Raw genomic sequence first — 21,852 nt, forward strand, 5'->3', positions numbered from 1 at the left:
GGCCGCCGTTGAAATACTACTACTTTCATTGTTTCTCTACCGAATTAATGTAATTGGAATCCTTTTATTACAGAAAATTAGCCTGTCACATTTATCTCTAATTCTCGATTTGCCCGTAAATATAACTCAAATTAGTTTAAACTTCCCCTTCTGCCATTGTTTCAGTAACCGCGCCTCCTCTTCGGATGTTCAACAAAACTCAACCCTCCTCAAAATCTTTATAGCTTTGAGTAATAAAATTTAGTGAAATAAAACCATCGATGTCCATTTAAGTTCAACACCTTCTCTCTTAGAGTGGTGGACAGCTGGGAATAATCATTGTATCTGTCGACTGTAATTGGTTGCCGTGCACGAGCGATTTTCAGTATTGGAATCGTGTCCACCTGAACCCAAAGCCAAAAATTACCACGGATATGTATGAGTGTTAACTTCTACTTCGTTTATCTCAGGACGTAAAAATAAAGAAACGAAATTTGGTATGGTACCTTTGTTAATGGGCATCGATGCTATTAATTTTTGGGGGTTAAAGGTCGAGATGGAGGTAGGATCGGATTTAAAATTTCACTCTAACATTTACATTTTCCTTAAGCTTTGCTGAACAGGTAGTTTTTACGAAACCAGTTTTCTCCTGCAAAAACGGTTTTCACGTTAGAGATTACCGTTGTCTGTGCAACACCACAAAATTACAGCCTAAATTATTCCATAAACCCTGTTTCTACCTAGCATAGTTTATGCACTGTGTAATCAAAGAGACTGACCACCCTGTATATTACATTAATATATACTTATATGATGGAAGCTATTCTTTTGGAAAGTATTATTTGATAAGCCTGTCACATGCCAATGTATGAAATAACATGAATGCAAATTACTTATCAATCTTTAATAATTGACGAATTAACAATAATTAGTCAAATAATATTCATAAATATATAAGATTCATTTGTGACGATAAAAAAAATTAAAACTTAAGAGCATTTGTAGAGCAAATGTAATTGAAAATAATGTGTGTGTCACAAAACAAAAGAAAACAAAACAGAATTGAATCCAGGAGTTTATTTTATATATTCATCAGTGACAAAATTTTAAACAGTTTCCTGGACAGGTGGTTCATATCCCTCTGGTCTGTCTATTTTCATTCCTTCTTCGCCTTTGGCGGGAGCTGCTGTGGTGCCACCCTTTCCGGTTCCTTCTCCGTGCAATTCCAGCAATTTTCCCACTAAAAGCATAAAAGAAAATTAGTTGATATAAATGGAAATTGTCTTCATCAATCATTTACAAGTACATAAACAAATATTTATTTATAGCAATAAATTTTTAATTGTTAAATTCATTTTTTCCATCAGCAGTGCTCAGTAAAGCAGAACTCTGTTGCAACAAATGTAGTCTTAATAATTCCATATTTGCATAAGCATCACGTGCAAAACGAAATCGGCTACTATTAATATAATATATATTTGTCCATTAATTTACGACACTAGAGTTTATGGTAACGGTACGGTTTAATTTAGATACACGGGTCACGGCAATCACCCCCTCTAACAAAAAGATTGTGCGCCACACAAACACGCTTAACACATCTACGCCCTAAATTTTTTGACTTTCTTCATCTATACGCCCTAAATTTTTGACTTACTTGAAAAATTGGAAAACTTTCCTTTTCAAAAGCGATTATCCAATTAACAGCGAAAAATTAAAAACAGATACTTACTATTTTCCTTGGGATAATATAAAATATCTAATTTCAACTGTTTCGGTAATATCTATATTGAGACTGGACAACCACCATGTGGTTAGGTTAGTTGAAAAATAAATTAAACACGAATTTTGAATTCACAAACAATTTATTGAACGTTTATTGTTGATTAACATTATTAAAATTATTAATGGGATGGATGGGCTCGATGTTCACTACACAACTTCTCAAATCTCGGAATAAAATTGGATATGGCGACCCTCATTTCTTGTTCAACGTTAATTTTCGAGCGATATTTACTTTTTATTACTGCGACTGCCGAAAACCCAGCTTCGCACAAATAGGATGTTGCAAACGGAATTAATATTCGTAGAGCTTTACCACTAAGCAGTGGATATTCCTCTTTTACTGATATCCAAAAATCAGAAAGTTCCATGCTACCAAATTTTAACTTTAAAGTATTATCGCAAGACAAGTCAATAAAAGATTCTTCTTCTAAAGAAGTAAATTCAGATGGAGTCTTGGCTCTAAATGGGTTTTGAATCCATGTAAATTTATCAATATCTGCTTCAAAGTATTTTTCGAACTTTTTTATAAGCTCTGATCAACTTTGATAAGCTTTCTGATTTATAAGATCAACAAAAATGGATTTTATATTGCAAGACAAATTAATTTCATTGGAGGTTACAAACTGGTGCAACAAGGGAAAACAATCACTGATACACTCTTTATTAATTTTTATTTTCCATAGCTGTAATTTTTTTCTGAAAGCTGAAATCTTTTCTGTTTGCTTTAAAATGTGCATATTGCGTCCTTGTAAGGAGATATTCAACGAATTTAACTTTTCAAAAATATCACATAGATATGCGAGTTTAATCAAAAAGTCTGTTTCCACAAAGTGTTTGGCATACTCATGTTTTTCTTCTTCAAGGAAAGCGTATATTTCTTGCCGTAATTGGAACGTACGAGACAATACACCTCCGCGAGAGAGCCATCGTGAGTGGCAGTAGTACAACAAAGATGTGTATTCGGCTCCCATATCTTCACACATTTTTTTAAAAAATCTTGCTTTCAGTGGCCGAATTTTTATATAGTTTACTATATTTACTACACGTTCTAAAACTATATTTAGTGGAGGACTCATATACTTTGATGCCAGTGCTTCTCTGTGAATGATGCAATGGGTCCAAACTGAATCTGGAGCTTTGTTTCGAATAAGCGCCTGCAATCCTCCATAAGAGCCGGACATTGAACGACCACCGTCAGTACAAACACCAACGCACTTTGTCCATTCTAAATTATTTTCAACCATAAATATATTCAGGATCTCGAACAAATCGTAAGCCTTTGTACTTCCAGTAATACTTTTACAAAAGAGAAGGTCCTCAACGATTGAATTACCATCTAAGAACCGTACGTAACAAATCAAGTGTGCGTCCTTATTATTATCTGTGGCCTCATCGAGTTGTAATCCAAATTCACTTTTTTTTAATTTTTCAATTAATTGTATATTAAGATCCTCCCCATGTGCTGAATTCTGCGACTAATGGTATTGTTAGACAAAGGGACTTTTGAAAGCAGTTTTCCCGCCGTCTCGCCAATCATAATGTTTACTAAATCTACAGCAGCCGGTAGAATGAGTTGCTCTGCGATGGTATGGGACTTTTTACACTTAGCAACTCTATATGCAACTTTGTATGATGCTAGCAAAGCATTATTTGGTATTGACATATGTTTAAAAATGCTGCTTTTTTGTTGTTTTAATTCAATTAACTTTTTGGTAAAAAAGTCGCGAGGTCTACCAACAAAGTTAGAATGGTTGGTTTCTAAATGTCGTTTTAACTTACTTGGAAGCATACATTCTGGTGCCAAAACTTTCATACACAACACACACTGTGGTCTCTCCTTATCATTTTCGTTTATTGATGTAAAGCCAAAATCCAAATAACTGTCACGACGTTTTCGCCTCTCGAAACCCTTGCCACTTGTTTCTGGAACATCCTCTCTAGATTCAGCACTATCTTTATTATTCGAGTTTAATAAGAATTTGTCCATTTTTAGGGTGATCAGAAAAATAACTTTTGAAAATTAACTTAACCACCATACTGTTAAGTTAGTCGTTAGTCCAACAAACAAAAACTAATGCAAACACTAAGATGGTGACAACGAATGAACAGAAATCCAACTTGGTACTGCGTTACCCACGCTTAGCGTCTAGCTCCACACCCAAGCTTTAGTGACTAAACCACTAAAGCATGGGTGGAGAAAGAAAACAATGAAAGACTCGAAAGTTGCTAAATTCTTGGAATTTTGTCAGCATACACGATTGTTGGCGCAAAATTTCGAGAATTGGAAATTCCAAGAAAATTGCCGAATTGTTTAATTGAATATTTCGCGGCGCCCTTATGACGGCATCGTCGGCGCCCCGGGGAGCCGCGGCGCCACACTTTGGGAATCACTGGTTTGACTCGGTCAACGGTACGGTTCAATGTTAGATACACGGGTCACGGCAATCACCCCCTCTAACAAAAAGATTGTGCGCCACACAAACACGCAACAGTTTTGCCCGTCCTCGGCGATCGTACACCCTACTAAAGTCGGCACAATACCCCCAAAAATTATTTGTTCTGGCACACTTGTCACAATATACTAATCAGTAGTATATCAGTTAATCAGGTTTATTGCACTTGTTGCAATAAATAAAAATATGACAACGATTTGGTTCAAATGCAGTTTTCAAGTATTACAGCAGTGATTTTTAACTGGGGTGCCATAACAAAAATAACCTGCTCAACGTTATCAGTTGGTTAAGTATATAAGACTACAATTAGTGGAATTTCTGGTTTATAGTCAGATGTTAAAGCAATTAATTAATTAATAATTTTAAAATGAATTTTTAACAAATAATGATTAAGAAGCAATTTTCATTTGACATATAAAAACAATTTAGTCTCAATACACAAAAAAAAAATCTTTGAAGCTTAAAGAATTTAAACTGACGATGACTTATAACAATCATGCATTATTGACCATCTGTTGCAACTGACGGTGAGAAGACAGCTTAAAAATTAATTTACTTGAAGATAATGACAACTAAAATCCTGATACAAATAAGCAATTTTAAAAGTACATTTTAACTATTGTGTTTTAGGATGAATTCTGATGACATTAAAAAGAACTGATGGCAAAATCTGATTACAACAAGAGATTTCTACTGTATTGTTATACACTTTTTATTAACTTTCTGTCCAAATAAAGTAACTTCACTTTCACCCACTTCCCAATTAAATATTAAACCAAGACAAATTTCAATAATTAAGTGTTCCATATATAAAACTAAAAATTATATATGTGAAACCTCCATTAATGGACACTCCCAAATAGCAAACACTTCTAACTTAATGGACATTTTTACAATCTCCAGATCCTTCAAATAGGATGTGTATAATATTTACCTCTAAATAATGGTCACTGCCATCCATAACCTACTTTATAAAAAACATAAAAGTCCTTAAAAAAATTACACCTACTCTATAACTACAAAGCACACAAATCACTAGTTCAATTTTTATTATTCACTTAGATCAGTGATTCCCAAACTTTTTCAATCCACCGCCCTCTTTGTTCCATAAAGTTATACCCAAGGCCCCTAACCCATTTTCTCTTGTGTGAGGAAGGATTGGAAATAGTCTTAGGAAAACTTTTCTATGAATCTCACAATTTGTGCCCTTACCGTGAATTGTTCTCAACATCTAGAAACCATTAAATGCAATGTTTCCTCTTATCAGTTTAACAGAGGAAAGGGAATGGCTGTCAGTGACTCCAACTTTTGCCTCTGGTCACCGTTCGGTACCCTGCCTCCGGCGCCCCCTAGATTTACTCACCGCCCACAAGGGGGCATTATTGCCCACTTTGAGAAACACTGACTTAGATCATAAATGATGTTATACATGTGAGAATACTAAATACATTTCTTACCCTTCGAAGTTGCTAACAAATCACCATCATAACTCAACATTCAAACTCTCACCATCTACACAGACCTTCGTCCACCCTTCCATTCTTAACAACAGTTTCATTTTTCTTTTTCATTACTTCCACCCAGGTAAATTTTAATGAATTAATAATTAATCAACATTTACATTTTGTCATAATTTTTATGTTATACTTAAAGTATCCTGTTCAATCTGTGTGCTATTTAGAATTCAATTAAAATAGCACACAGATTGAACAGGATACTTTAAGTCAGGGCTGTCCAACTGGCGGCCCGCCAAATTATTTTTATGGCCCGCGAGTACATTTTACTATGAATAAATTTATGTTACTAAATTATTATTAATATTAAAATTATTTTACTACGTGAAAATTATGGCCACAATGTTCTCATTAATATATTACGAATATTTTAAAGTTTTCTTTTTAGTATAAATAAAATATTTTTTTAATTAACATAAACTGACTTTTCATTTATCAACCTTCTTGGCCCCCGAAATGTTTGGTGAAGAAAATATGGCCCGCAGGCTATGATAAGTTGGACAGCGCTGCTTTAAGTATAACATAAAAATTATGAGACTCTATATATATTTTTACAGCTGAAAAGATAATATACTGTATATATATTTTAATTACATATTCTATGTATACTTTTCAATATTTTCACATTCCTAACGTAAATTTGATGCTACATAATTCATCGTATGATGACTGCATTAAAATGCAGTATGACCACCAGCATGTACAGTACCTCCCAATAGTGGACAAACTTTTCGGTCCCAACAGGATCTGCTATTTGGAGGTTATACAGTATATATGTTACAGTCAAAACCCGTTTTTAGTTAGAACGCATTTTAACTAGTTTATACTGGATGTCTCTGTTAAAACCTGTTTTGTCTAGTTAATTTACTGCTGTACATGTTTTGATTTTAGATAAAACTAGTTTTAACTTTTAACATTAGTTAAAACTAATTTTAGCTACATAAATATGTTTGGGGGAAAATAAATAAAGTTATGTGTAGTGATTCGGGGAAAGAAGCCTAACATTTTGCTTATGAAGGAAATTATAGCGATAGTTTGGGTTTTGGAGGCCTCCAACGAAAATATCATATTTTTGAGCATGTTTTTCAAATAAAACTTTGGAGTATATGAAAAATAATTGTATATTGTGTTTGCAACGATGACTTTTTTACTGTCTGGCACTTTAGGCATCTCACCCTAAGAGTCCGGGTGAGATGCCAAATGCCATTAGGGTAAGATAACAAATATAATTGCATAAAATTAATTTTCAAATATCTTAACCAAATTTAATTTATTGCATATGTAGTACAAAGTACTTCATAGTACGTATAACAACGCAGTATAAGTATTGTTAAGTTTCCGCCCGTTCTACGTGCTCTATAACTAGCCGAAAGCTTTTTTCAGTCCAAAAACCTTTTTGAAAAGTCCTTATATAATTTCTATGCATATCCTGCAATAAAATGAGAAAACAAGAATTTATTAAAAATAGGCATATTGGAATTCAATTAACAAAAAATAAGCATGTTACCCCAAGAAAAATGTGGCATCTTTTCCATTTGTCGGGGGTAAAATGCCTAGTGGAGTCACGTGTTCTAGCGTGTCTGATCGCGATCAGTGGTAGCTCACAATGGAAACTTTAGAACCTTAACTACATCACACATTAATTGTTTTCCACAATTTTTAATAAATTCTATTTTAACTTTTAGTTTTAAAATGATTCTAGAAACATTTCACAACAATAACTTCGTTCTTATCTTGCTTTTATTCTTCTCAGATGTAGAAAATGAGGTAACGTAGCAAACTACAGCTTTCCGCACTCAATGTTGGTCCAACGATTCATCATGCAAACACATGACAATATCTGACATCACCATTTGAAAATATCAAAAAGCATGTTCCCCCACTTACCCTGAATCACTCTATATGCAGTCAAAACCAGTTTTTAGATATGATGCATTTTAACTACTTGTAACTAGTTTATACTGGATGTCTTTGTTAAAAACCCGTTTTGTCTAGTTAAAACTAGAATTTACTGCTAGTCAAAAACGAATTTGAATTAAAACTAGTTTTAACTAGACAAAACGGGTTTTAACAATGACATTCAGTATAAACTAGTTTCAACTAGTTAAAACGCGTTCCAACTAAAAACGGGTTTTAACTAACATATACAATATATATAAAAAGAATCTTAAATAATGCTTTTTAATCACATAAATGCACTAAAAAGGTAAGAAAATAGTTTTCTCCAGTTTTCATAGTATTCTTGGTATTATGAGATGAAAAATAACCATGGGGCATTCGTGTTTGGAAATATTCCTAACAATTTTTCCACAAGTACTCAATGCTTTTATTTTTGGTCAGATAATATCAAAAATATTGTAAACTGTACAGTATTTTTGATAATATTATATTATAAGCATTATAGTGTATTTCCTCTTGCATAACATTGTGCACCAAAGAAGGCAATGGGGAACTACTCTGGTTGTAACTTCTCCCAGTAAGGCACAAAGGTGTATACCTTGGCACCTTACTAACCACTTATTAACCTGCACCAGGTGCTCGCCGACGTCAGGATTTCTGATATGGCACACAGTGTGTGTAAAGCTTAAAAAATGTATTTATTACCTGCATTTATGTGAATAAAAAATGTTTCAGATTTTTAAAAATAATTTTTATTATTGATATGCAACTAGCAACTACTTGTTACTTTCATACATGACATTCCAAAGATTAAAAGTATGAATACTTCACTTCTAAAATATGCATCATTTATTACTCTGGGAATCTTAACAAAGTGAAAGTAATGAATAATACCACTATTCTTTACATGCTTAATAAGGCATAACCAATCAAATTGTATGTAAATAATTTATAAGTATCGGTTCGAAAATTCACCCCAATTTCTATCATAGAATATGAAACATACCATTATCAATATTTATTGTAGCAAATGCATAGAACAGATTACTTCACTTGAGTGCACCCAAAAAAGCAGTAATTTTTCTTATTGTTTTTGCTTAGAAAACTGACTGTTGCCATGCCAGCTTCTCCAATCAAGTTAAAAGGAAAGAATGCCAAAAATTTCTTTAAAGTGTGAAGAAAATGAAAACAGAGAAATAAAATAATTTTGACAGAAGACAGTTTCCTGCTTCTATAAGAGTAAACGTGGCCATCCTAAAATGGCACTTCTTAACATAAGGACAAGAAACCTGTTCTAGAGTTTGTATAAAAAAACACACATTTAATCAGTAATTAAAATGCACAAAATGTATGCATTTTATTGCCTAACACAGTTTGAAAAATTTTAAAAGGTGCACACTTTTTTGAAACTAAGAGAGAAATCAATCTAAAATATATCATTATGATTTGTTTTATTTCCAATGAAGTTACTAAATTACTAACTTTTGTTAGTCATCTAGTCACTTCATTGGAAATAAAACAAATCACAATGATACATTTTAGATTGATTTCTCTCTTAGTTTGTTTTGAAAATTATTTAATATTCTTTTTATAATGCCTCTGAAAAGTTATAAACTTTGTACGTTTTAATTAAAATCACAAATTATACTTACATTCAAATTTCGGCTTTTTCAGTACTTTGACTTTACGAATCATCACGTCGTGTAATGGATAAATACCTTGGCAAGCCTTCTCTATGTCTTTACCAATACTATCAGGTATACTGCACAAAACAACAGGAAAAAAAAATTTATTCTACTTGTTCCATAAATGTTATGCTATAATTACATATAAATAAATCTGTAAATTCTCGGCGATGTGTGATAACAACATTTGAGTTTCATGATGCAAATAATACCCATTACCAGAGAAGCCAGCTACTAAGAAAAAAATCAAATTAAAACTAGTGATGTAACGAATATTCGGTTACTACCCGGTATTCAGCCTATTTTTCGCTATTCGGCCGAATACCGAATACCTGGAAACAGGAGTAAGAAATAACAAAAACACAGTAAATTAATCATTTTGGTAACTTTTATTAATGCTGAACATTAAATTATAATTATTAAAGTTAATAAGAAATAGCATCTAACTCTAGTATTAAATTATTTCGTAATTAAATAATATTATAGCCTTTATCTAGCCTCTATATCTTATGGCATTGATGGCGTGTAGGTTAGAATGTATCGGGCATTAATGTTATTGTTTAGTTAATTATGTTATATTCGTATTCGCGTATATTTTAATATTTATACGATATTTTAAAATGAGTTACGAAACGTTTTATTGAAACTTATCGTATTTAATGAAAGAATTATTTATCTATTTCTAGAAGATGAGTAACTAATATATAATTTATTTTATATATAAAGCAAAGAATGAGCATTTTTCATTATATACAAAAGATAACATTTGAAATCATGTTAATTTTAAAAATATTGACAAAAACAATAGCAACAAAATATCACAAAACTTCACAAATAGAAACTCCCCAATAATATATTTGAACTGTTCCACAAATGGGGAGAAACTAGACCATATTATGTCACCACTAAAGTATATCCTTAGGGTACTATTCAGTCTACAAATACGTAGTAAAAACAAAATTTTAGTGTTTAATTAAAGAGTTAAAATGATCGATTGCAAATAAAATAACTTATAAGTTATAACTTACATCTAAATACCAACAACTGCCGAATCATATCGGGCTATTTACGGCTATTACATAAATTATAAACCAATTTGGTACTAGAGGTAGACGTTAGGCTCCATCTCATATTAAGTTTAATAATTATAATTTAATTAATTAATTTAAATAATTTAGACCTAATGGAAGAAAAAATCGTAGTGACAGCGGGCCAATAGAGAGCACGGTGCGCGATCTCTTGCCATAATGCGGTTTGCGCGCCAATTTTCGTACGTGCGTTAATCAAGCCGAACAGTTTGGCCGAATATTCGGCCATTCGGCAACGTTCGTGGCCGAATATTCGGTATTCGGCCACGCTCCTAGCCAAATATTCGGTATTCGGTTGAGGCCGAATATACTATTCGTTACATCACTAATTAAAACACATCATTATGACAACCAAAATGCAAGTCTTTCCCCAGAAGAGTTATCACTACTAGTAAATAAAAGAAATGTTTAGAGAACATCCTTGTTTCAATCCATTTCATATACTCACTACTAATATCAGTCCTTATATTCACTATAGTTCAATAATTTCATTAACAAAATCTATAATGGACAAATGTAAATCAAATAGTACCAGTATTAGAACATTCAAAGAGGAAAAAAAAATCAATAATTATACAGATACAATTAATTTGTATAGTACATTGTATTTCAAATTGCAATTTAGAATGGAGAGAGAAATGTTTTACGTAAATACCAGTAATAAAATAATAATTAATAATATTCATTTCCAATTAAACTATTACATCACTTATGTATTCTCGTATAATCTCAATTTTTTAATGACCGAACAGTCCGACTGGCTTGTGAGCCTAAGAATTCTTTGCCCAGTTAATAGCATAATGCTCACTGAGCAATTGGATCTAAGCAGTCTGTTCAAGAAGTGACCAGCTGAGCAGTTTGGTGAGAACTCAATTTCAAAATATGCTTAATCAAAACCATTCTTAGTTTCTGTTTGCTGTAGAGTTTTTGATTCCACAAAACAGAATTGATATATATTTTAAATTAGCTTATTTTGACTTTTCCTATCGAAACAATTAGTTTTGTATACAGGAATACCTCGATCATCATGGTTTATAATTTGATACCAAAATTCCAATTATTGGGCTCCAAATTTGATTTATCGCGGCCACAAGATGTAGCTCACTATGTATGCAACCAGAATTACGTTTAGTTAGAGTCACTATTCTCCAGGTAGCACTCTTGTGTTTTGTTTTTATCTGATGGCACATTCTCACTACTCACCAGTAACCATCCACCTTTGCCTGAAGTACAGTACAGGTGCAAATTTATATTTATTTCTCTTCTTACTTACCCCTACAATGAATAAAGATTAAAGAATAATCTTGTTTTTTAAAATAAACCTTCATTTTTTACTTAACACATTTAACATGTTTCTTTTTTACCTCACATATCAAATTTAAATAATAGATTTGAAAAAATCCATAGCAATGATCACCCATTTTACATGCACAGGCCTAGGAGTGCTATTTCCCCTTTGAAAAAGTGAGAAAAGTGAGAAAATGACCTGAAAAGTGAGCAAAGTGAGGATACTTCAGAAAAGTGAGTACAAGTGAGAAAAGTGAGCGACTCCGAGGCCTGCATGCATTATCTATCTCAATTATTGCAGTATTTTTTGTAGCAATTATAACCACGATAATCAAGGTGAGATATTCCTGTATTTCTTTTCCAGAAGCAGGAATGGATTTTTACAATCTGATTACTTTGTCACTACAATTCACCACATTAGTTAGTCAAGAGATCAGTACATAAGTCAAACAATTCATCTGCAACATCACTTAAAGAGAACACTAAAAATTAAATGCAACATCAAAATTTTGTAATCTGTTAAAGAAATATATTGATTTTTAAGTTTAAACTATGTTCAGTTAACAGAACACAGTTAAATAGAATTACACAAAAGTATTGTTATGTTTCCCTAATATTTTATTACACATTTCACTGATTTTTACCATTACCACTGGTTATATTTTTAACCTGAAAGTCTCTTTGGTAATCCCTACTGCACACTGTCTATAATCACAAACTTAGGCTAAATTTTGTTTGCCATAAAATAGGTCTTTTTAACAAGTAAAAGTGCAATTTTTAGTGCATTTTAAGCTGCAGTAGGCAGAACGTAATACAATGTTACTGCTCAAATACTACCAATGAATATAGGCAGCAAAATTAGGATAACAGCCAGCACTAATGTTTGATTCTGCCAATCATTGCCTCTATTGTAAGAGACAATTGGTTAAAAACTTGTCATCTGTGTTTTGATTTGTGCATATCAATATTTAATGGTACCAAAGACATTCTTTGTATCAGTAATGTAAAAATATAATGCACACCAGTTCATCAAAAACAAAGATAAAATTACTCTACTTAAACCAAAGTTTTATTTTGAAACAATTTTCAATATTCATCAAGATTACAACTGAACAAGCAAACAAATACTTACAGTTTACCAACAACTTCTTTTAAATCGCTGGAAGATACTTCTCTATTCATACTTTCAACCATTTTCTTCCTAATAGCACGTACCTAAAGCGTATAAACAACAACTTAGCCCAATATTAATTGATTAAGCCAAACAATATTTGCCAAAATTATCTGGCTACTATTCAGAAGCAAAAATTAGACAGAGGTCTGTGTAGAATAACTGGCAACACATCAGCACAGTAAGTGGGAGTTGCAGGTTTAAGTCCTGCTTCAGACCAATTCTGTTCTAGAAATTTTGAAATTATTGTAGAGGGGGCCAAAGCCGAAAGTGCATATACATTAAGAGTGGTAATAAAATATATTGGATGATATTCTTGTCGGCTTAGTTCTTGTCATTTGAAAGCAATGTGATCTTTCACATCAAAAAATTAAAAAATACATTATTTTAGTTTTCTAAATTTAGAAAGTATTTCTGTATTAATTATTAACATAGCCCAATAATTTTGGAAAAGATCATCTGGCTCAGTCATTAACAATGAATTTTAATTGAACAGAATCTTTTGTTTATAATAGACAAAATTAAACTCACCTGTGTATGTTGAGCATAGCAAGTTTTCTTCACTTGATTGGCCCATTTTTTTGTAAATCCTATACAGAACATTCTTAAAAGATAACCATCTGTAGTCCTAACATCAACATTAGCTTCTATCAAAGTCTGCAATACATAATAAAAAACACTAAAATGAAAAATAATTTATTGATTAAATAATGTAGGTACAAAATTCATTAACAACTTCAAAAGAGAAAAAAATATTAGCAATTTTCTTATGACTAGTTAATGATTATTGTTAGAAAAGTCATCAAATGGAGGTATGCTGGAAGATGGTCTATAAAGAGATAGATTTTATAATCTTAACACAGAACAAATTACTATACTAATTTGTTCCCAATGCAGAATATTTATAAAAAGTCTCTAATTCACCAATTTATCAGCACTCAATTTGCATAACTTTCCTGGCAAAAACATTTAAAATTACATGTGGCACCATCTGTTATGAGATTTTATTTTAAAAATTTTTATGTTAATTATTATAAAAAAGCAAAAAGCTTAATTTGAGGATGGAGATGAGTTTTATAAATAAGTCATAATCTAACAAGCAATTATTTATTGTGACATGGGCTGCAATTTTTAATCATATTTTAAATTAATTTCATTTAATATATGCTCTCCACTTCAAATTAGTAGCGGCTTGCTCCTGTACACCATACTTTTCCTTTAACAATATAGTTGTGCCAGACATCTATTAACTGCTTTCAGGGGGAAAAGTTTTGAATTGAAATAGTGTGTCTTCCAGTTTGCATTGGAAGTTCATATACAGTTAATTGAGGCCTCCTGCCCTAAAGGTTTCCACATTTGGTCTTGTCTTCATCTATCTAACTCTGTTCTTGAAATTAAGGAAAGACAAATGGATGGACGATGGCAGGAATTTATAGGTCTACAATTTTTTTTCAAATTGCAGTCCAATCACTACCATTTACAATTACTTTTGATTGTAATTGTGTTCATTTTTCATTACTGTCATAAGATCACTTGCATAAGACAGCAGTTTTCCACCAGTACACCATTTTTGGTGACTTACTAATGATTGCCGTTAGAGGTAATCACAACACCATGGATGTTTGTCAGCTACGCACAACATAACAGCATGGCGGCTACAACTTTGAATGCTTATCGCCATAAGATTGTCGAAGCTCATAGTATCCCAGACTACTTAAATGTTTCAAAGCTTTATTTCGTGCCCTAAAAATACATCAATTCATTTTCTGGTACTTCTGAGAAACACCTCAGCCTTCCTGTCTTTTACTTCCAGCTGAACTTATTTCACATTAGCTTGTGCCATTGCAAAGGACTCCATACAAGAGCCCAGTAAAAACACTTAACAATTAACAATATTGATCAATAGACATGACATAAATACAAATAATTTGGCTTAACGTTGTTAAATTTTCTTTATTAGAAAAAAATATCTGTAAAACTGTAATACTCAGGATTCCTACTCTTTTTCTAATTAACAGACATATTTTTTATAATTTCTGAATTAATATAATAAAACATTTTTTTCTGTTATTTTTCTGTCACAACCATAAATCTACATGGATTTGAAAAAAGAAAACAGTCATTATTATTCATAACACATCCTGTATAATTCATGTATAAAAGTATGATTTATTAAATTTATCCCTGAATAAATTTCCTAATTTTTCTAAAATATTAATAAACTGGAAAATAAAAGCAGAAATTGTTTTGTTATGCAATCAAAATTATTAAAATAAAAAATGATCTTATTTATCATTTTTTGTACTTTGTAAATTTTAGGGTCCTGAAAATATTCTCAATCCTTTTCATAGATTGTATTGGCACCACATTACTTCTTGCTGTCTGCAAGAAGTAATGTGGTGCAATACAATCTATGGAAAAAAAGTCAATAAGACAGCCTAAGAGACAAATTCCCTGACCTTTTCCAAACATTAATGAAAATCCCCAATTTTCCTGACTTTCCGGGTGTATAAGAATCCTGACTACTGCTACTTAAATTAGTAAGACAAAAAGCACTAATTATCAATTTAAGCATCAATTAATTTTACATATGTAATAATATTAAACTGAAAAAATCAAAACATAGTTAACGAGAAAAGTAAAAATCTTCTCAAGTTAGGAAAATTACAGATCCAGATCAATGTAAAAATAATATAGAAAACATTCTTACCTGCCATTTTTTCACCATTGAACGCAACTTGTCTGTTGTTAAATCCATTCCGTGAAAGTTTGTTAGGACGTTGCGACCCTGAACTTCTTCGGCAATTAAACGAAATTTACGAAAGGCAATTTCGTCATTTTGAAGGTCGGCCAAGGAGATTTCGAACACCCGCCCTTTCAAACCCTCGGACGCTATTTCTGTAAATACACGTGGACTATTTGTATCAATATTTTGATAAATTTTGCATTACTTATCAAAAATAAACAATAAAATGATGACAATAAATACAGATCAGCAGTTATCCAGTTAATTACACATTATCTCACTCTAAATAAGTTTGGAAATGTATTAATATAAGCTTATTAACATAAAGCAGTTAATCAGAAATACTCTATTACGATTTTCAAATGAAGCAGCGTAAAAGTCATACGAGGCCAATCAGTGGCCCTCAAGCACAGTCCACAGTGTTTGAGATCTAGGTTTGTAGAGTGCACTGTGTACATGAAACTAAATCATACACAGATACATTTCTTATATTGTAAAAATCATCTGTAATATACTTAACAATAACTAGGGCTTTTAGTCCTGAAAACAACTATTTGAAAATTTTGCCTTAAAATATCACAAAAGTACAAAATGCATACAAAGTTAACATTAATTTGATGTAATGTAAAATAAATCTGTATGCCTAAGATCTGTTTCATGTGATAAGCTCATACTATGATAGTCAGGTATTTATATACTTTAAAACAAAATTTTTGAATACTAAAACTTAGCTTTATTATATGATTAATTATTAAATAATCAGCACTCATTAATGCATAAAAAATATCTAATAGAAAATTAAATTCTGACAAAAAAACACCACTAATTGTCAACAAATGAAATTTTTCTACACTTAAAATTATGCCATAGCTTTGGCTCTATCAAGAATATTCAAAAGAGTAGCATCTTCATTCTGCAAAAGTATATTAATTCCATTCAGAACTCTATCAGCAGTAAAGTATGCTATTGAAAAATCCAAGCAAAGTAACTTATGCATTCCAATAAATAAAAGGCCAATGCTTGTTGCCATTCAAATACATGTTGACTTTCTTGCACAGTTCAGGTTTGCAAATATTTGCTCAAAACAACCATTAAACTTCAGTATGAAAAAGCAGTTGAATGCACTCACTCTCTTTCCATGAAGCTTTAAAAAAAATTTTAGTCTAAACTAATTAAGAATTAAACAGAGCATAAAAAATATTCTTTACTCTAGTTACAGTGAAAAATTGCATTTTAGAGATGAGTCTTTAGCATTTTAGTTTACAAATCATCTGGCATTTGTTCGTGGCAGAACCACTGATATTGATGAAGATGAAGGAAAGATCTGAGATAACTTTTATTAAATATTGATTTTTGGTTCATTTTTAAATTATGTTAAAAACAATATCATTTTCAAATATAGAAAACTTTTTGTTTTGAATGTTTATAATTTACATTGTAAAATACATTTTAGCAGATGTATATTTAATTTAAAGTACAAACAGAAGTAATTGTACTAAAATACACTTACTTGTTCCTTGAGTTCTGTTTACTAGAGTTTTACCAATGTTGCGAACACTGAACATAACAGGCGCTTTGACATCATACCAATCTTTTCGTGTAAATGGATCCACACTAAATGATATAAAGTATTATTATTAGTATTTATCAATCCATTTAAACAATTACATAAACACATTTCTCCCTTATTTCATATAACATTTGACTAATACAATAAATTTTCATTAAATTTAAAACAGAAATATTCAGTTAAAATTTATCCATACACGCAGTATTTGCTGAATATTCATTTGCCTTTGACAAAATGTTTGTCACTTGGCAAGTACACATGTACGCATATACAATTATTTGCTGAGCATTGGTTTGTTGTTAGAAAATGAGCAATTTTGAAACAGTAATTTATGCTGCTGCTTTTATATTTATGAGTAGCTCACATCTGTCAATAAAAAAAAAGTGATGGTGGATGGTATCACTTCAGCAAAGTAGAAAATACAAATGTGAGAAAGGAATTTTTTTTTTTAAAAACAAAACAATAAAACTGTATTGAAACACCAGAGAAAACTACACAAGAAAAAATAAATTACTTTGACTTTTGGGAGAAAAAAAGGTCTCCCATTGCTCACTGTGACCAACAACCATGCTTAAGTTTATTGAGTGAGTACAGTTCTTGTTTAAAACACAAAAATAAAAATGAAGAATAGTTGCTCATGATAGGACACTACATTTAATTTCATTAATTCAATCATATTAACCAATGTACTATAACCACACTATTAAAGAATATCACGATAATGTACTCAAAAATAAATGCTTTCACATACTTAGTGAAAATTTACCAGGTAAGAAATGTCAACCGTATAGCTTGGGCAACCCGTCTCCTCACATACCCAATCAACAACAGGTATTCGTCACTCTGAGACATATCTCCAGGGTGAGAAATCGCCTAGTCCAGGAGTCTGCGTGCCATATTATAAGCATACTTAGCTTCAAAGATGTTAATGCGTGCCAATGTCTTAGACTTCGAATAATGATATTTAAAGAAATTAAATGAATACGCTTTAATTCTAATAAATGTAAAAAATCTGATTGAAAAAGACAGAAATCATGTGATACAATATGTTCCAGATGATTTCTCTTACGTGCCACTTTGGGCACGCGTGCAATAGGTTTGCCATCCCTGGCCTAGTCTGTCAAGGCCTTTACCAACAAGAATCGGTAAATGGCAAATACTAAATGTGTGGACATGCCCTAATATATAAATTTGCTACAAACTAACAAGTAATAAAACCAATCACATTGATTAATTTATACTTTCACACCATTATTTATTCTACCCAGGTAGTTTATTATATCACAATCAATCATCATTTCTTCCACAATTCATAGAAATCAAACTTGTCATAGACAGATTTACAGAATAAATTTGAAAGGATATGCCATAAAAAAATGTCTCAGAGATTTAGCTCTCAAATTGTATAGGCAATACCATTTTCATCATATACAGTAAAACCTGTCAGATAAATGCTTCCAAAACTTTGGAAAATTGATCATCATTGGGGAGATCTTGTTAGAGTGCAATGAAAATATAATGGATACAATGTATATAATATTCTAGTGTAACAGATCATATAGACAATACTGCAAAGGCTATTTAAAACATTCTATGTAATTCTTTTACAGAAAAAACACAGTACTAAGGAGAAATGGGTACTTGTGAATCTTTGTCCCAAATAGTGGCTTTGCCCTGGCGACCAAAATCTCAACTAGTAGCTGTATCCCCTCGAAACAAATTGACTCGACCGACTAGCCTACACGTGTTACCGACTCAGTCTTTTTCGTTATACGAGCTGGAGATAGTAAAGGTTATGTAACAGCTTTGAAACTCACTAGCCATTTCCGCGTGTACCCATTTGGGAAATCCTCTCTGAACCAATTATCAACCGAATACATGCGAGTCAGATCGCATCAAGAGACTGGTAACCTGCTAACCGAAAAGTACCCTTGAAAATGAACGATAATTTAAACTAATTTGTTTGCTAACTTTTTCTGGTAGAATTTTACCTATGTGCACCATTACAGTGGCAATCGCAACCATTCGTGCCCCGACACACTCCTCCTAGGGGAGCCACCGACTGTTTAACATCACTAGTTATCGATTCACGGTAGTTCTCGAACACACACATCAATAACTAGCGACGTTAAACAATTGGCGGACTGCCGGTGGTTCCCCTCCGGGAGAAGTCTGTCGGGAGCACGAAGCCACCACTGCCACTGCGAAGGTGCACAAAGGTAAAATTTCCTCCCCTTTCTTTATTAAAACTTTGCAATAATCTTAACAGCGTCAAAATAACGAAACAGATTGAGTCGATAACACGTGTCTGTTTAATGTAGGTTAGTCAGTCCAATCAATTTATTTAGAGGGGATACAGGTACTAATTGAGATGTTGGTTGCCAGGGTGGAGCCACCATCTGGGACAAAGATTCACAAGTACTGAGAAATATATTCAAGTTATTTTGATAGTAAGAACCAGCAGACAAGTGATTAGTTATCAGTTTAACAGGCTACATCTGTTCTTCCCAATAATTGCAAACAATAGTCTAGATGCAACCCGAACTCTTCAGCAATTTCGTACAAACTGCAGCTCCTCACCAAACATTCATTAGGGTAGATGTACCAGTTTTGGCCAGAAAACAAATTTAACTTAAAAATATAATCACAAATGAAACAAACTTTTATTGTTAACTGTGTGAACAGTTCACAATAAAAGTTTGTTCCATTGGACAGATTTGAATATGTGGTGATTATATTTTTAAGTTAAATTTGTTTTCTGGCCAGAACTGGTACACTGGCCAAAACTGGTACATCTACCCTAGTATTTTAATTCTGTCACTGAATGCAAGTGAAGTTTTTGCAGCATATTCTAAAATAACTTGAATTTGTTCCTCTATTCACTAACATGCTTTACCTGTAAAGAAAGAAAATAAAATTCAATATATCTCTCCATGGTTCCAGACTTACAGAATACCCCATACTAGGCTGATCATAACATTTACAATCCAACCAGGGACAATTTCAGAATCAGCAAAAAAAAAGGGGTCTAAAATTGAATTTTTAAAATTTATTGATCCACAAATTGGCATTATTATATTGACATGCCAATAAAACCAATTTTTAAGCATGTATAAAGGGCACTTTCAAAAGCTTTCCTTGTCTTGAAGAGTTCTTTTGGATGTGTGTGGAGCCGACCTATAATTTATTCCTAACAAGGCATAATGATGTCTGCAGAGATAATCTTTTGTTGTAAAATGTTGATAGATTTAGTCAACTTTTGGACAATTTTCTTATGATCTTCAAATTAGAAATTCCTAATTGATGAATATATTTTATTTTTAAATTAATCGAATGACACGTAATTGACTAATGACGATTATATTCTTATACCAGCTTCGAATAAAGTTAAAAGTTCTTTTTATAACTTCTATAACTCGTCACCTTCCTACTAACTACAAAAATCATATAAAGTGTTTTATAGAATTCTGCCGCCATATTCCATCTGGCAATACCCATTCAAACATATCCAGAGTAATCCGAAATATTTTAGCGCAATACGAAACATAGATATAATAAATTTTTACACAAGAAACGTATTAAATGAATAAACGTTTTAGTTTTACTTACATCTTCTTCTTAACACCCTTTTTACCTCCTTTAGCGAGACCCTTATTCTTTCCGACGGCCATGTCGTCAACTTGGCAAGAGAAATACCACGTGATACTGTTGCCAAATGCCTACGACGTTGCCAGTTGCCAGCTCTTGATGGCAGATGTCAAAATAGCCAAAATAGCCATAAACGCCATTTTTTAAATCGGCGCGGCGATTGAAAAAGCATATATTTATACAGGCAAATATTAAATTATTTAACAAAATACTTTTTTCTTTGTAGAATCCAGTTAATACCTTCGATCTAATAGCTCAATAAAGTAAACGTTAATTATGAATGGATCAAGTTTTCGAATTTCAAGTTAAAAATAATTTAAATCTATTCATATTTTTGTAATTATTTATTTTTTTCATTTAGTGGATCTTTAAAAGTAAGGGGCAACTAAACAATTTTTGTAAATATCTTTGAATTATTTGATTTGTAAACCGAGGCAGCGCATTATACGCTCGACCTTTTGCATTTGAATCGAACCCAGATACAATACTTTTGATGAAAACGTAGTGTGTTCACACCTTTGGGCGTTTAATCCGATTTCTCATGAAAATCCCGAGATGTCGAATCCAGGAGAACAAACCTAAGTTTTCATGAAGTTGGATTTGATTGGATTGATGGGATAAGGCAACGCGACACGTGGGCACTCAGCTAAGGGAGACATGCTTCCCGAGAGTACTTTCTATGGCAAACTGGTCCATATTCAGGGGTTATACACGTGAACAACACCCGAAAAACTCCACACAGCTAGCTTGTTGGTTAGCTGTGCATTGAACTAGTTGGTAGCTCTACCAACTAGTTCAATGTTTGTTCGATGAACCATCTGGCCGCTCCAATTTTGGGCCTGGCCGAATCCACGATGGATATGGAAAAATATCCGCTTAGTATTCACAGGGCGGAAAGACTCAAAATTAAAAGAAAAAGATTTATTTCTCTAAAATATTTGTAAAGTTATCGTTAATCGTCTCCCTTTTATGTTGGCCGAACCCACTTATTTCGTGAATTTAAACTATAAAGAAGTATATACAATAT

At 32.2% G+C, this 21,852-nt stretch overlaps 1 protein-coding gene across 1 annotated transcript; it reads right to left on the reverse strand.

The window, feature by feature from the left end:
• Positions 1-1,041: 1,041 nt before the first annotated feature.
• RpS3A (ribosomal protein S3A) lies at positions 1,042-20,932 on the reverse strand. The gene is made up of 7 exons (XM_067278678.1): positions 20,787-20,932; positions 17,118-17,221; positions 15,572-15,759; positions 13,393-13,518; positions 12,823-12,905; positions 9,283-9,392; positions 1,042-1,219 (listed from the first exon to the last, which is right to left on the reverse strand). The coding sequence occupies exons 1-7, from the start codon at positions 20,846-20,848 to the stop codon at positions 1,086-1,088; spliced, it is 807 nt and encodes a 268-aa protein (XP_067134779.1). The 5' UTR covers positions 20,849-20,932; the 3' UTR covers positions 1,042-1,085.
• Between the last annotated feature and the right edge of the window lie 920 nt (positions 20,933-21,852).

Source organism: Centruroides vittatus, unplaced genomic scaffold (assembly GCF_030686945.1).
Source record: "Centruroides vittatus isolate TY-2023 unplaced genomic scaffold, ASM3068694v2 contig_817, whole genome shotgun sequence".
Taxonomy (NCBI): Eukaryota; Metazoa; Arthropoda; class Arachnida; order Scorpiones; family Buthidae; genus Centruroides; species Centruroides vittatus.